The sequence below is a fragment of the Mustelus asterias genome, chromosome 6 (assembly GCF_964213995.1).
Source record: "Mustelus asterias chromosome 6, sMusAst1.hap1.1, whole genome shotgun sequence".
Lineage (NCBI taxonomy): Eukaryota > Metazoa > Chordata > Chondrichthyes > Carcharhiniformes > Triakidae > Mustelus > Mustelus asterias.
In genome coordinates, this window is record NC_135806.1 from 61,254,036 (window position 1) to 61,271,930 (window position 17,895).

The 17,895-nt window shown below is 42.9% G+C and overlaps 1 protein-coding gene across 1 annotated transcript in view; it reads right to left on the reverse strand.

Annotated features, from left to right (window-relative positions):
• lrrc2 (leucine rich repeat containing 2) overlaps nt 1-17,895 on the reverse strand; it is an 85,438-nt gene that overhangs the window by 21,585 nt on the left and 45,958 nt on the right. Inside the window, exon 5 of the mRNA XM_078214398.1 lies at nt 2,351-2,487. Coding sequence (XP_078070524.1) covers nt 2,351-2,487 — 137 coding nt within the window. The remainder of the gene's footprint in view (nt 1-2,350; nt 2,488-17,895) is intronic.

Genomic DNA, 17,895 nt, shown 5'->3' on the forward strand with positions numbered 1-17,895 from the left:
AAGATGGTGTCTTGTGCACCCCCTAATCTGTGTAAATGTTTAGAAAGCGTCAGACCCACAACATGATGTAAATTAAAAAGCTGAGCCTGCGCAGTGGGGGATGTGACTGCCCTGACCTTTTGGGCACCTGTCCTGTATCCATTGGTCAGCAGGATTTGATTAGGTTAGGATTAGAGCTAGGATTGGCAGTAGGTAAGCTACCGACCCCAGAAAAAGGGCAAATTAACAAGTGCTCGGGGACAGGGGACAGTCCCTGTGAAGTGCCAGTTCTCATGAGGCAGCCACCTCCTTCAGATGGAATGGTGGATCAAAGGAGGAGGGGGAAGAGCAAGCGAAGACTTTCCTAACACTTTGAGTAAAGAGTAGAATTCTGCTTTCAATACTCTGTACTCATTCCTCTGGAATGATGCACAGTTGGCTCAACTGCTCTCAACTGTCATGATACTTTATCTGTTTAATTAACTATTGCATCTTATCTAAACTGTTGCTTCTTAATAAACTTAATACACTATCTTAAAATTACTTGCAAATAGTCAAATACCTATTTTAAGTATCTGTGGCCCCCAAATCCAAACTCCTACACTGGACATTATTTAAAACCACATGATTTTCATTTCCATTGATTTCACAAGAATGAAAGTCGAGAAGGCTTTACAATAAACGGGCAATCTGTTCCACCACATTACTGTGCAATTGGTGAAGATGAAAATCCACTCTGGTATGACATTTCACAGGAGTGAACTACAGCTGGAGATATAAAGGCGGATGATCAAAAGTTTGGTCCAAGAGATAGGTTTTAAGGAGCATCTTAAAGAAAAAGAGAGAGGGAGAGAGACAGAGATGATTAGGGAGGAAGTTTCAGGCCTTAGTTCCTAGGTAACTAAAGGCATGGCCACCAATGCTGGACCGGTTAACATCAGGAATGTCCAAGGGCATAGAATTGGAGGATTGCAGAGAACCCAGAGGACTGTAAGGATGGAGAAAGTTAGAGATAATGAGGAACAAGGCCTGGGTGGATTTGGAAAACAAACCTGATCACTTCAAAATCAACAGAGCAGAATGCTAAACAAGCACAAGGTGATGGGTGAACAGCACTTGGTGTGAGTTAGGACACAGGGAACTGTATTTTGAATAAGTTCAGAAGGGTGGAAGATGGGAGGCTGACTGTGAATAATAAAGTCTAGCGCTTACAAAGGTATGGATAGGCTGAGGGCAGGTGAAGGCAGGCAATGTGATGGAGGGATGATGGTTTTGGCAAATATGTGGTCAGCAACTCATCTCAGGGTCAAATAGGATGCCAAGATTGTGAACTATCTCTTTTAGCCTCAGGCAGTGATGAGGGAGAGGGATGGAGTTGGTGGCTAAGGAATGGAGTTTGTGGCAGAGACCAAAGGTTTCAATCTTCCCAATAGTTAATTGGATGTCCAGGGCTGAATGTCAGGCAAGCAATCTGACAAATCAGAGTCAGCAGAGGAGTTGTGAGAGAAGGTGCTGAGGCAAGCTGGTGTTGTCAGTGAACCTATGGAAGCTTACACGTTTTTGTATGATATTATAAGGGGCAGTGTGCAGCTGAGAAATTGGAGAGGACCAAGGATAGATCTTTGGGGAACACATGATGTAATAGTGCAAAAGAAGAAAAAGGAGCCATTGCAGGTGAATCTCTGGTTCTCAATGAATAGATAGCAATGGAACTGGAAAGCAGTCCCACCCAGCTGGATGGCAGACCATGTCAAAGGCTGCAGGCAGACTGAGAAGGGTTCGGAGGAATAATCTACCTCAGTCCTAATCACATAGGATGCCATTTGTGACTTTGTTAAGAGCCGTTTCAGTTCTACAGTTGGGATAGAAACTGGCTGGAGGGGTTCAAACAGAGCTATGGGGAGAGTAGGCATGCATTTAAGAGAGTGCGACACATTCAAGGACCTTGGATAGAAAAGAGAGGTTATAGTTTGCATGGATAAAGGTTAAAATTGTAACTAAAATTTGTTTCTGGATATTTTAATGTCATTCTTCAGATGTGCGTCCTGCTTAGTTAAACAAATGGCCAATCACTTCATTTTTAGACAGTTACACATTGCTTGAAAATATCAGGTGATGATACAGGATTAGAAGATATCCAGCGCCTTGTTTTTAAGGATACTTTGGAAGTCAGAGTTTGATAATTGTACAGTAGTACCACACGACACAAAGAGCAACCACTTTAAATAGCTTCAGTTGAACAACTGAACCAATAAGCACAAGTCTATATACAAACACACCACGTGTTCTTTGTGGCATAAGGCTTGTACAGGTCTTGATTTAAATTATCCCCAGCATGGAGACCATTAGTTGTTTCATCCAAAGACATTACCTCAAATGGGAGCTCTGTCAGTTCCAGGTTACTCGATAAATTCAATTTTTCGAGGTTCTCGCAGCACCCAAGCTCCAGTGGAACAGACGTCAGCTTGTTATAACTAACATTCAGTTCTTTCAGTTTGGTCATTTTTCCTGTCAAAGCACAAGCATCAGATCTTTATTTATCAGTACCATCAATCTTTACTGTAAGGAAGAATGGCAGGTACAATTTACTGAGTGAGCAATTGGATGACAAGATGTTCTTTATGATTTAATGCTTGTTTATTCACTCTGCCAGTTTGGTTCCCTACTATCCAGCATTTCTAAAGGACACAATTCCATGAGCATCTGTCACCATGATGTCGGCTGAGGTCCAGTTGATAGCACTCTTGCCTCTGAGTTAGAACGTTGTTATTGCAAATCCAGGCTAACACTCAGTGCAGTCATGAAGGGAGAACTAAAACATCGGAGGTGCCATATTTCCACTGAGATGTTAAACCAAGGCCTCAACTGTCCTTTCAGGTGGATGCAATAACACCAAGAAGACCATGTTGTTCTCCCAGTGCCCTGGCCAATATTTATTGCTCAGACATCATCACTAAAAGCAGATTATCTGATAATAATCACTCTGTGAGTTCCCTACTTTACAACAGTGATTACACTTCAGAAGTATTACATTGACTGTAAAGCACTTTGGAACCTCCAGTGGTCATGAAGGGCGCTGTACAAATCCAAGTGTTTCTATCCTTGGATGCTCCATCCAAGTGACCATGATTTATGTGTCAGGCTTAAATATTGCCAAGCTCTTAAACTCCCATGGGGCATCATATCAAATCCCAAGCACATCCACATTGGAAACTACAAGATACTCTTCCAAATGGAAATTACCAGCAGAATCTCAAGACAATTTCTTCTCTCTAACTTTTCCTTTCCCAAATAAAGGACACCTACACCAACTGGAACTTTATTACATTAGAAACAGTGCAGATGTCCCAATGTAATAATGGGCCAGACTTTCATCACGACAGAGAGTCTACATTGTGGTGAGAATATCAGAATGATCAGAAATCAAAGTTCCAGCCTCAAACATGGCATGTTTCAATTTCACGGGGGAGGGAGCAGAGTCAGGGCAGAGTTCATGTTCGCAGAGGCAACTGGTTATTTGCAGAAGTGAGATTTTGGTAGGCCAGGAGTGTGAAACCCAAAGTGTGCAGATTAAACCAGGTAAGACCAGGTCTGAACTTGGTGAATTTGTTTAAATAGCCAAGAGTACCCCTTTGAAGAAGCAAGGTACATCTTTGATATGGTAATGGGCATCTTAGGGGAGATAAGACACACTTTGGGGATGTGAGGAAACTTTTAGAATTTTAAAAAAGTAGATATGTTTATGTATAAATCAATTGGAACTGTCAACTGGTTAAAGAACTGTCAACCCTGTCAAGGAACTGTCAATGGAACTAGGCAAGTTGGCAAGGAGGGCCAATTAGCTTGACTTCTGTGGTGGGGAAGTTGCTGGAATCAATCATCAGGGAGGAAATGACTGAGTATTTGGAAAGACAAAGCTCAATCCACCATTGTCAGCATGGCTTTATGAAGGGAAAGTCATGCTTGACAAACTTGCTTGAGTTCTTTGAGGATGTAACCAACAAGGTAGATAGTAGGGAGCCTATGGATATAATATATCTAGACTTCCAGAAGGTGTTTGACAAAGTGCAGCTCTAAAGACTGATCCTATAGGTAGGATCGCAGGGAACTGGGGGTAGAGCACTAGATTGGATTGAGGATTGACCGACTGACAGAAAACAGATGTATAGGATAAATAGGTCCTTCTCTGGCTGGTGAAATGTAACTAGCAGGGTGCCGCAGAGGTCAGTCCTCAGACCTCAACTATTTACAATCTATATAAATGATCTGCAAGCAGGGACAGAGTGTAACATAGCAAAATTTGTGGATGATACTAAAATAGCTGGGAAAGCAGGCAGTGAAGTGGATATAAGACAGATATAGATAGGCTGGAAAATGGGCCAAAATTTGGCAGATGGATACGTGTGAGGTTATCCACTTTGGCAGAAAAAATAGAAAGGCAAATTATCTCTCTAAGCTTATTTACCCTGTGCCAATCTGCTCATGGCTCAGGTAATAATCCAGAGGTTATCACCTTTGAGGTTCTGCTTTTTAATTTAGTCCCTAGCTGCTCATAAACCCTAAGCAGAATCTCTTTCCTAATCGTATCAATGTCATCAGTACCAATGTGGACAACGACAGCTGGATCCGTCCCCTCCCACTGCAAGTTCCTCTTCAGCCCTTAGCATTTGTCCTGAATCCCGGCACCAGCAGGCAACACAGCCGTCTAGACTCCCACTCTCAGCTTCAGAGAACTGTGTTCAACTCCCTGACTATCAGACACCTACTACCAAAAGGTTCCTATTTACTCCCCCAACCTGAAAGTCTCCCTGTACCATGGTATCGTGGTCAGTTTGTTCATCTACCCTGCAGCCTCCATTTTCATTCCCACAAGTCGCAAGAACCTCAAATGTGTTGGACAATTGCAAGGGCTGATGCTCCACTACTTCTACTTTCTTACCTGCCTCCTTTGTCGTCACATCCTCCTGTCCCTGACAACATCGGGAGCCTGCCCAAAAGTGTGAAGGCAGCTAATTAGGCCACCTTCAGGAGTATAGTGCAGCCAGACTGGTTCCTGGCAAGTGCACGCTTGGGGAGCTCCATATGGCTCTGACGTCATGGTCCCAAAGCCCATGGGAAAATTCTGCCCATAGTGACTGCTGTAGTATAGCAACTGTAACAGCCAAATTGGGCATCATGAGGTTCCGCAAATAGCATATGATAAAGCCCAGATTATCTGTATTTTTTTAAGGAAAGTTGGTATACTGATAATTATTGTCTAGGACACCGAGAACTCATCTGCGCTTAAAAAAATCTTTTACTTTTTGTCAACAGTCAAGTCTGTTTTTATAGCATGTAGTGAATGATTAAATAGGCTTATTTTTTTAAAAACGAAAGCTAAGAACAAGTGAAAGGTGGGTCTGTTGGAAATCATTAGAGTCAAACACTCCGATATGATATATGGTTCTGTTCACGTTGAAGTCATGTAGCAGTGGCTGAATTTAATATTGGAATACACGAGCTGATGTGTGCGTCATGGAACAGTGGAAAATATCACTCTGACTTTGATCATTTAAAAATTACAGCAGAATTCTTCATGAAATGCACGTTGTAGCAAAGATTAGATGATTGCAACTGATTAGCGTATGGAACAACTGTTTAGAAAGGTGCCAAAATACTTGAATCCTGTGATGCTTTCCAGAATTTCAGGAATTCAAAAGGGCACTTAAAGAAATAATCCACTCTGAACAAAGAACTGGTGTTCATGCCACAATGCGTTACACTGCTATTAATTCCATGCAATCGGAAAATTTGATGTGTGATTCCTTATGACTAAATCTTAACAGGAAATAGATATAATATCAATTCAGATAGCTTAACTGGATGAACACAGCATGCTTTGATCACAGTAATATGAAATAGTGAGAATTTCAATTATAATTAAATTAAGAGACCAGTGAATAAAAGAATTATTGTTTCTCTGGAGTTTAGATTTTGCCTAAATTATGCATATGATAAATTGTGCAGATGTATGAAAGATTATAAATTAATACTGCATGATAATGAACTGATATCCTTTGAGATCAGTAATGTAGTATGAAGGGTAATAATGTGAGCTAGGTTAACCTTGTTGTAGTGTCATTGCGGCATTTATATGCTGCTGGCATATTTGGCTGAAGGGAAAGAGATTTATTGACACTATTATCAGCTTATGCTGGAGAGGGAGGCATGGGAGCACAGTGGTTAGCATTGCTGCCTCACAGCCCTCACGACCCGGGTTCAATTCCAGCCTTGAGTGACTGTACGGAGTTTGCACGTTCTCCTTGTGTCTGCGTGGGTTTCCTCTGGGTGCTCCGGTTTCCTCCCACAGGCCAAAGATATGCAGGTTAGGTGGATTGACCATGCTAAATTGCCCCTTAGTGTCCCAAAATGTGTAGATTAGGGGATTAGTGGGGTAAACACATGGAGTTATGGGGATAAGGCCTGGGTAAGATGCTGTTAGAGGGTCAGTGCAGACTCAATGGGCCAAACGGTGTTTATCTGCCCTGTAGGGATTCTATGAGGGAACTTTAAAGCATGAATCAAAGGAACACAGTGATAAAACTGAACCTAATACCATTTTCACAAGCTGTTCTGCTTCTACCAATATTCTGTATCCTCAGACTACAACCATCAAGAACTATTTAAAGTATCTCACAACTGCCAATTTCATTTTAATATTCAAAAAATAAGCTACTGTATATTGAATAATTATCTCAATTGAACAATTTTGGAACAAGAGCTAACAGCTTCAGCAATCATGTGAGACAATTGCAGAACTGGGTTGTGTGCTGTGGTGCAGTGAAATATGTTGCTGAAGCAAGAGACAGTAATAATAGCCCACAAATCACTGCTTGCGGCAATAGAAAAGAAGTGCTTAACACATTTGTATGGCATTCCAGGGCATTAACACAACTGAAATAAGCAGGTTAACAACACTGCTGAACTAGCAGACAGTTCATGCGCACGGATTAAGTGTTTCTAAGATAATATCACAAACAGTACTTTCTAGGCTATTATTCTTTGAAAAATGGAATCTTTGCAATTATGACTCAGGCATGCGCCGTATGAAACTGAGGCGCACTGGTCAGGTTTTATCCTTAGTTCTGTGTTAAACTAGCCCAGCCTGAACAGCACTGAGTGGCATAGCTGTCCTCAGCATTCATGCGGCAGGGAAGGCAAATATCTGCAAGAGTTGCTACTACTTATTGCTATTCAATGCTCCCTGCTGAAAATATACAGTTTGATGTCTGGTGATGACAGAATTTAGCTAAATGTCCCCATATGGCATTGGCTCAGTGACGCTCAAGATTCAGGTTAACACATAAAAAGTGACTTGACACCAATAATATATCTACACCTCCATGTCTGATCAATGAATTAGACTGGCTGCTTAATTGTGAATGTCACCCTGGAGAACTACAAACCTGCCTGACTCCAGTTTCAGCTAACAGAGCTTGCAAAAGAGGACTTCAATTTCCCATCACGGGGTATGCTATCTTGAATCATTAGAACGCAAAGAGAACTCACTTATCTTCTTCTGAAAGGTAGTGGTCATTAGACAACTGACACAACAGGTTTGAGCCTTCTCTTGGTGTTTACTTAGCAGGTAGCAGGAACTTCTCCCAAGTACACAGTACAGTTCAATGTAAAATGTGCAAGGTATTGCTATGCTCTTGATTACTGCAAGGACACATTATGGACCCTGAAAAAGAGTTTTCTATCATTCTGACCTGTGAATTTTTAACCCCCCAAAAATGGGTTTGGGTTCGGTGGCTTGTAAAAATGAAAAACATCATTTGGCAGCTCAAGAGTTTTAAGGATAAAGGCCCGACAGCAATGAGATCTTGGGGTGACAAGTCCTCACTATGAACAGTGTCTATTGGTGTTGCCTGTCTCTGCCTCAGAGAGTAATAGTGCCCTCTAACATTCCTGAGACATTCTCGTCTAACTAATTGGCCATCATGATTTAAGCCTTAAAAATGTCAGCTGTCCACATTCTCAAAGTCAGGGAGTGGGGTGAAAATTTATGTATCAAGGATTAAAGGTTGGGTGCAGGGCATTGGGAGGGATTATATTGAGCTTCGCAGCTGCAACCCAGCATAGAAGTCATATAAATCATAGAAACTCTACAATACAGATGGAAGCCATTCGGGCCATCGCGTCTGTGCTGACAACAATCCCACCTATGCCCTATACCCGTAACCCCACATATTTACCCCGCTAATCCCTCTAACCTATGCGTCCCAGGATCCTAAGGGAAAATTTAGCATAACCCACACATCTTCAGACTGTGGGAGGAAACCGGAGCGCTCGGAGGAAACCCACGCTGACACGGGCAGAACGTGCAAACTCCACACAGACAGTGACCCAAGTTGGGAATTGAACTCAGGTCCCTGGAGCTGTGAGGCAACTGCTAATCACTGTGGCACTGTCTGCCCCTGTCCCTCCATGCCGCACAATGCATCTGCTATAGAGAATCCAACAGCCCTCAATGTTTACAGTGGTACCCAGTTGACCCTGCATATGAGGGATGGGCGGCCATTGAAACAACCTGCCAGAACCCCTTGTGAAGTAGATATTAAGTGAGGGACCAACCAGATGGGAGGCTTTCAGTAACTCTGAAGGGACATTGGCATTAATTGGGGCAGGCCAAGTGACGAAGCTGGAAGGGCACCAGACATGTGAGTGAGCGTTGGCTGCTGGAAAAGGTGTGGGAATTACAGCTTTGAGGACGAGGAGGACAAGGAGTGTTGGGAGGGTGTGAGGATAACAGGATGGAACTAAAACCTTTCTTTCTCTCTGTCTCTCATCCTTCGCAGAGTTCCAAAGTATCTCAGGATGGAACCAGTGGAGCTGGCGATTACAATAATCACAGAATCCAGCAGTTCAGACAAGCCATACCCAGGAAGATTCCAGCACCAGGAGGCCTGAAGGGCTGCCCAAAGAGGTATCTCGAAGGTGAAGAAGAAGGAGACCAAGGGTGTTCAGAACCCATGTATCCTTCATGTAGCTGTTGAACAACATGTAATGCAGGAGTGATGGAGGTTGAGCGGAGACCTGATAGAAGTCTACAAGATTATGAGAGGCATGGACAGAATGGATAGTCAGAAGCTTTTTCCCAGGGTGGAAGAGTCAATTACTAGGGGGCACAGGCTTAAGGTGCGAGGTGCAAGGTTTAAAGGAGATGTACAAGACAGACCTTTTACACAAGAGAGTAGTGGGTGCCTGGAACTCGTTGACGGGGGAGGTAGTGGAAGCGGATATAGTAGTGACTTTTAAGGGGAGTCTTGACAAGTACATGAATAGGATGGGAATAGAGGGATATGGTCCCTGGAAGGGTAGGAGGTTTTAGTTATGTTGGGCAGCATGGTCAGTGCAGGCTTGGAGGGCTGAAGGGCCTGTTCCTGTGCTGTAATTTTCTTTGTTCTTTGTTCTTTGAGACTCCATCTGAACAGGGAGACAGTTCGATACCTGTATGACCTTCTTTCAAACCTTGTGTCATGTGGAGGAGGAGGGCACCCGCTCCCTGTGGCTGTGAAGGTCACAGCAACCCTGAACATTTATGCTTCTGGATTGTTCCAGGGCTCAATGGGTGACCTTATGGGACAACACAAATACATTTGTGAGGTGATGGATGCACTCTATGCCAGGGCCTTGTACTACATTAACTTCGACCTTGGCCAGATCCATCAGGATGGAAGGCCTGCGGGATTTGTCTCCATAGCTGGTCTGCCACAGATGCAGGGCACCATCAATGGCACTCATGTGCCTCTATGCACCCTGTAGCATCAACAGGAAAGAGTTTCACTCCCGAAATGTGCTGCGGTGTGTGATCACCGCATAAACATCATGCATGTGTGAACACGTCCCAGAGAGTGTGCATGGCAGTTTTGTCCTTGGGCAGTCGCAGATTCTAGGGATTTTCAAAGGTCTTGGAACCCAGGTTTGAATCCCACCATGGCAGATGGAGAAATTTGAATTCAATAAAAATCTGGAAATAAAAGCCTAATGATGACCATGAAACCATTGTCAATAGTTGTACAAACCTATCTGGTTCACTAATACCCTTTAGAGAAGGAAATCTGCCATTCTTACCCAGTCTGGCCTACATGTGACCCACAGCAGTCTGATTGACTCTTAAAATGCCCTCTGAAATGGCCCAGCAAGTCCCTCAGTTCAGGGCAATTAGGGGTGGGCAATAAATGTTGGCCTTGCCAGTGACGCCCAGATTCTATGAATGAATTTTTTAAAAAGTCAGACATCCAGTGGCAGGCTGCAGTACCAATGCTCCAGACAGGCCTATAGACCCTCCCTGCTTGCCTGCATTGGGTTGCACCCAAAGATCCTCCTGTAGAGAGGAGCTCTCCACTGCCCCCTGCCATCCACCCCTAACTCCCAACAATGGTGGCCTGGATGCTCTCTCCATTTTTTAATTAAATTTTGAAAACAGTTGGGTGAGAGGGCCCTCGGCCTTTGAGAGCCCACCCACTGCATTTGATAGGATCAGAATCTGTCTCAATGTGTATTAAAGGGCTGCCTGGTCAAAATTCCAGTGAGTGACTCTTTCCCCTGGGGGAGGCTTTGGGACCTGGAAACAGTCCCAGCCTCTTTCCCATCCCTGAGACAAATTTTCAGCATTTAACGTTTTGTGTAGTGGACATTTCATTTGGATTTGATTACTTTTTTAACCGGATGTGGTTCTAGCCCAGCATTGTCCGGTACATTAGCCACTAGCTACATGGACTAATTGGGAATTGAGAATAGATAATTGCATTTCAAATCGCTATATTAAATATGAGTAATGGACAATGAGCATGCAGTATTTGTCTGTGTACTTTGACATTTTCTGCATTTGCTGGTATAATGATAAGATGAAAAGCAAAGAATGCAAGTGTTTTTCGATTGTTGTTTTGTTTCCTTGGTTACTGAATTGTGGTAGATGTTGGTTAAGTAGATATACACAAGAAGTACGTTTGCCTGTACCGAGGGAGTGTATGTAAGGTGTGTCTACTAAAATTAGTGAATGCAGTTAAAACAGTTTCACTGTAGCCACACTTGTAGCTAGTCAATAATTTCCACTGAACAACACTGTGCTAGCCCAACTAAACTACAACTATCACAATATGTGGCATCACAGAATTGTTACAGCGCAAAAGGAGGCCACTTGGCCCATCATGTCTGCACCAGCTCTCCAAACATCCATCACGACTTAGTGCCATTCCCCTGTCTTTTCCCGTACCCCTGCATATTGATTTTATTCAAGTAACTATCGAATGCCTTCCTGAATGCCTCTGTTGAATCTGCCTCCACTGCACTTCCAGTTAATACATTCCAGACGCGAACCACTTGTTTTGTGAAAAAGCTTTTTCTCACATCTCATTTGCCTCTTTTGCAAATAACTTTAAATCTGTACCCTCTTGTCCTTGATCCTATTACGAGTGGGAACAGTTTTTCCCCATCCACTCTGTCCAGCCCCCTCAAGAATTTGAAGGTCTCTATCAAATGTCTTCTTAGTCTATTTCTCTCCAAGGGGAACAATCCCAACTTCTCTAATCTATCCTCATAACTGTAATTTCTCATCTCTGGAACCACTTTTGTAAACTTCTTCTCTACTCTCTCCAATGTGTTCACACCCTTGCTGTAGTGTAGTGTCCACTTCTGTACACTTTGGTGTGGAGTTTTTAATAAGCCACTACTTCCCAAAACACAGAGAGAGGACAAGTTAGAAGTTATTAGCTCAAGGAATGTTCGGAAAAAGAACAAGACATAAAAGTGCAGTTTTGTGCATCTGTAGCTCTTTTGGCATAGACAGTCTACAAATATTTAATTTTAATTTCCCAAAGAGCGGGTTGTGCACCTCTGGCTGAAAACACACATTAACTTTCTGCCTGCTATATTGAGTGCTTAGTAGGCCGGTTAACAGTCAAAAAATGTGAACTGTGTGGCTGAATTTATAAGGCCAAGAATTGCACAGCAAAAATATGGCCTCTGTCTTGTCCCAAGATGCTTTTAAATGCTTTCTTCTTAACTACCATTGCAGCTCAGAACACAGCCTTTATACTGTGTGGTCAAAAAAAATGTGAAACTGCACCTGTTTACAGTCTTTATCTGCACATCCATTCTTATAGATCTCCCACATAGTGCCTGAGCCCATTGACAAAAACAAAGAAATGGGAATTAGGACAGTTTAGATCACACTGTGTCAATTTTAGAGGAGTGTAAAATCAACAAGCCAGTCCAGAAGGACATAGCTTTCAGACTGAGCTTGCAGCAAGTAGAGAGAACCAACATCAGGGAAAAACTACATCATTACCAATCTACATATTGTGGATGGATCTGGCCATGAAAGCTTTGTTGGGCATGTCTACTTTGTGAAACAAAGTCCCATCTGCACAGTAAGGACATCCTCCAATGTGCTGTGTGGCACTGAATGAGAAAGATTCAGAACAATTCGAGAAGGTCATAACAGGGCCTTCATGAGGGTCTGTAGACTACTTGCAACAACAGAATTGTATTTTACTACTGTCTGTAATCCAGTAGAACTCTCATCCTGCCCTTCCCATCAGGCCAGTCAATTAATATTGGTTGATAATAAGCAATGTAAAGGGGCATTCCCAAAGCAACACCAGGCATACCTAAAAATCAGGTGACAACATCTGAAGCTACAACACACAACTCCATGCATGCTAAACCGCAGAAGTAACAACTATAGACAGGGGTTAGTAATCGGAAGACAGCAGTGAATCAGATCACAGCTCTGCAGTCCTGGTACCTCTAGTCATGAATGGTGGAGAACAATTAAACAACTAATGGGAGAAAGAGCCTCTATGAAAATCCTCAATGATGACAGACTCTAGCACATGAATTTAAAAGGCATAGCTGAAGTGATTGCAACCACCTTCAGTCAGAAATGCTCCATTGTTGATCTATCTTGGCCTCTGCCTGAGGTCCCCAGCATCATGGAAGTACTTGTCTGCCAATTCCCTCTAATATCAAAAATAGTTGAGTGCGTTGGATACAGCAAAGGCCCAGGCAATATCCTGGTTGCACTCCAGAATAAGTCGCACTATAGCCAAGGTGTTCCAGCACAGCAACAGTGTGAGCATCTACCCAACAATGTGGAAAATTACCCAGGTATGTCCTGGCTGCAAGAAGCAGGACAAATCCAATCCAGTCAATAACTGCCTCACCAGTCTACTCTCAATCATCAGCAAAAATGATGGAAGGTGTCATTGACAGTGTTGTCAAGCGGCGCTTACTCATCAATAACCTATGTGCTGATGCTCAGTTTGGGTCCTAACAGATTCACTTGGCTCCAGACTTCATTAGAAACATGAACCAAAGAGCTGAATTTCCGAGGTGAGGTGAAAGTAATTGCACAGCACATCAAGTCAGCATTTGACCGACTGTGGCATCAAGGAGTGTTAGTAAAATTGGAATCAATAGGAATTAGGAGGAAAATTCTCCAATGGTTGGAGTCATACTTCACATAAAGGAAAATGGCAGTGGGCATCAAAAGCCAATCATCTCAGCCTAGGACATCACTGCAGAAATTGCTCAGGTCCAAACATTTTCCATTGCTTCATCAATGACCTTCATTCCATCATAAGGTCAGAGGACCCCACGCACCCCGGACATTCTCCCTTCCACCTTTTTCCGTCAGGAAAAAGATACAAAAGTCTGAGGTCACGTACCAACCGACTCAAGAACAGCTTCTTCCCTACTGCCTTCTACTTTTGAATGGACCTACCTCGCACTAAGTTGATCTTTCTCTACACCCCAGCTATGACTGTAACATTACATTCTGCACTCTCTCATTTCCTTGTCTATGAACGGTATGCTTTGTCTGTATAGCATGCAAGAAACAATACTTTTCAGCGTACATGTGACAATAATAAATCAAATCAAATCAAAAATGGAGATATATGCTGATTATTGCACAGTGTTCTATTCTGTCTGCTCACATCAACAAGACCTGGACAACATTCACCTTGGGCTGATAAATGCCAAGTAATATTCATGTCATGCAAATTCCAGGCAATTACCATCTCCAACAAGAGAGAATCGAACTACCATCCCTTACCAATGGTCACTGGCATTACCATAAGTGAATTCCCCCACCATGGTTTGGGTTGGGTTGTTCCAAGTGGTGGATGAAATGGCTTCTGCTCTCAAGCCTTTATACACCAAGGATGGCTATGCCAGGCCTTTGGCCACATTGCACCAAAGCACTTCCCCAAACATCCCTCTTTTCATATAAAAAAACACTTGCATATACTATCATTTGCAAGTCAGGCACATACACGTTCTACAATGAAAATCATCATGCATGTACAGAAAATTGGTTATTTTAGTCTGACCCACTTTTGTCTTTCCTTACACATGCATTTCACACAAAATCATTAAAATGTGCAGGTCTTCTAATGGGACCTGTACGATTCATTAGCCGTTCACCTGGTGTTTGCTCATTCCTGGGGTGACATTGCTTCTCCAGATAATTTCACTGTCTTGGCGAGTGTTGCTGTGTTAATAATTGTTGTTGCTGATCCATTGTCTTTGTTGGGGAATGGTTCACCTCTGGGACTATGGAAAAGTGTGAGGTTGTGCACTTTCGAAGGAGGAGTGGGAGAAGAAGGAGTACTGCATACTGACTATTTTCTAAATGGGGAAATGCTTAGGAAATCAGAAACACAAAGGGACTTGGGAATCCTTGTTCAAGATTCTCTTAAGGTTAACGTGCAGGTTCAGTCGACAGTTTGGAAGGCAAATGCAATGTTAGCATTCATGTCGAGAGGGCCAGAATACAAGAGCAGGGATGTACTTCTGAGGCTCTATAAGGCTCTGGTCAGACCCTATTTGGAGTATTCTGAGCAGTTTTGGATCCCGTATCTAAGGAAGAATGTGCTGGCCTTGGAAAGGGTCCAGAGGAGATTCACAAGAATGATCCCTGGAATGAAGAGCTTGTCGTAGAGGAATAGTTGAGGACTCTGGGTCTGTTCTTGATGGAGTTTAGAAGGATGAGGGAGATCTTATTGAAACTTACAGGATACTGCGAGGCCTGGATAGAGTGGACGTGGAGAGGCTATTTCCACCAGTAAGAAAAACTAGAACCAGAGGGCACAACCTCAGGCTAAAGGGACGATCCTTTAAAACAGAGATGAGGAAGAATTTCTTCAGCCAGAGAGTGGTGAATCTGTGGAACTCTTTGCCGCAGAAGGCTGTGGAGGCCAGGTCATTGAGTGTCTTTAAGACAGAGATAGATAAGTTCTTGATTAATAAGGGGATCAGGGGTTATGGGGAAAAGGTAGGGGAATGGGAATGAGAAAGATATCAGCCATGATTGAATGGCGGATCATAGAATCATAGAATCATAGAAACCCTACAGTGCAGAAGGAGGCCATTCGGCCCATCGAGTCTGCACCGACCACTATCCCACCCAGGCCCTATCCCCACATATTTTACCTGCTAATCCCTCTAACCTACACATCCCAGGACTCTAAGGGGCAATTTTTTAACCTGGCCAATCAACCTAACCCGCACATCTTTGGACTCGATGGGCCGAGTGGCCTAATTCTGCTCCTATGTCTTGTGGTCTCATGGTCTTATTCAGTTCCTTGTGCGGCTTGTGAACCACATTTTTCTCATCAGTGAAGGAACATCTTCTCCAGTTCCATGTATATGCCTGTGATTATGACATTATATTTGGTCATTCATATTTACTGCATATTTTCTAGACAGATCCCAAGCTGCCGAATAGGCTAATTTCTGTTGAGAACGTTGAATGTTTGCACTCTGACTGGTTCTCCAATTCTCAGCCCTGGCAATGATTTGGCAGCTTGATCGAAGTGAAATTTTGCTTTCTGTTGTTTCAATTTGATTTTGATATTCATGCCTGTCATCACTTCTGGTTTCAGTAGTGATTCGCTGCTGGAAGCAGTGTGGAAGCAGTGTGATAATGAAGCTGAACTGGATTATTTTTCATGCCCTCTGTAGGAAGGTTTCACCAATCTAGGATTGCCTTGTACACATTTATGCTGGATCTACTCCATTTTTTGATGAAACTTCTGGTAATTTTCATTGCAAGAAGTCTCACAACACCAGGTTAAAGTCCAACAGGTTTATTTGGTAGCAAAAGCCACTAGCTTTCGGAGCGCTGCTCCTTCATCAGGAAAGTGGGAGTTCTGTTCACAAACAGGGCATATAAAGACACAAACTCAATTTACAAAATAATGGTTGGAATGCGAGAATTTTCACTGCCTCAGCCTGTCCATTTGCGCGCAGATAGTGCAGAAATGATGCGTATTACTGAATTTCGCAATTATTTATCAAGCGCCTGAATTCTTCATTCATAAACTGAGGGCTATTATCGTTCATTACAATGTCAGGAATGTATAAAGACTGAAGTGTACTTTCAGGCATTCTACAATCTCATTGATGGTCGTTGATGTCATCTTGTCTAACTCCCAGTTATCTGAATAGTGGTCAATGGAAACAAGATAGTCAGTTCCAAAGAGAGTGAAGAGATCTATTCCAACCTTCATCCATGGTCTGTCTATATTCTCATGAGTCTTGAAAGGCTCTTTAGCTTTGCCACTGCACTGAATAATATGGTCCTTGATCTCATTGCTCATGTTTGGTCAGTAAAGCACCTCTCTTGCCTTCTGCAGATTAGACTTGATTCCTTGATGACTTGCATGGATGTGCTTCAGCATCTCTTTCCTCACCTCCTTAGGAACAATGACTCTAGTTTCTTTGTACAAGATGCCATCTTGGGCAAACACTTCATAGGAGCAAGTACTGAAATATTCAAAGCCATACTGACTTACCCAGTGACTGAAGTTACAGACTGAAGTTTTAATGATTTCATCTGGCAATTTATCTACTTTCAAAGAAGTTAAACTTTTTAATACTTCCTCTCTCACTATGCTTATTCCATCCCATATTTCACGCTGCTCTGTCTTAATCGCAATGTCTGCTTCATCTCCTTTTATGAAGGCAGGTGCAAGTATTCATTAAGAACCATGTCTTCCACCCCCCCATACACAGGTTACCTATTCTAGTCTCAAATCATTTTTTAAAGTTTATTTATTATTGTCACACGGAGGCTTACATCAACACTGCAATGAAGCTACTGTGAAAATCTGCTACTAGGCCCCACTCTTTCCTCATTATCCTCTTGCTTTTATCTATTCAAAAAAACATCTTTGGGCTTTCATGGATTTTACTTGCCAACATGTTTTTAAGCATTCTCTTCACTTTCCTAATTGCCTTTTCACCCTGCACCCCTGCACTTTCTATGCTCCTCTTGTCTTTCTAGGCAGTATTGAATTCTTGGTATCTAAGATCTCCGTTAAGAAAACTAGCGTTGCTCTGCTGTCTTCTGTCTACATTGTACTTGCTGGGATGAATAAAATGAACAGAATGTAATGTGCTGGGTAATGGAACATGCATTTCACGCTATGAATGATTCATACCTACTGCAGCGTTAATGAATTATGTTGGACTGCCCCATTAAAAGGATAGGTTTCATTGCCCACTGTCCAATAGCAAACGGTTAGTGGTTAGCACTGCTGCTTCACAGCTCCAGGGTCCTGGGTTCGATTCCCGGCTCGGGTCACTGTCTGTGTGGAGTTTGCACATTCTCCTCGTGTCTGCGTGGGTTTCCTCTGGGTGCTCCGGTTTCCTCCCACAGTCCAAAGATGTGCGGGTTAGGTTGATTGGCCAGGTTAAAAATTGCTCCTTAGAGTCCTGTGATGCGTAAGTTAGTGGGATTAGCGGGTAAATATGTAGGGGTAGGGCCTGGGTGGGATTGTGGTCGGTGCAGACTCGATGGGCCGAATGGCCTCCTTCTGCACTGTAGGGTTTCTATGATTTCTATGAAATCATATTTTGAAG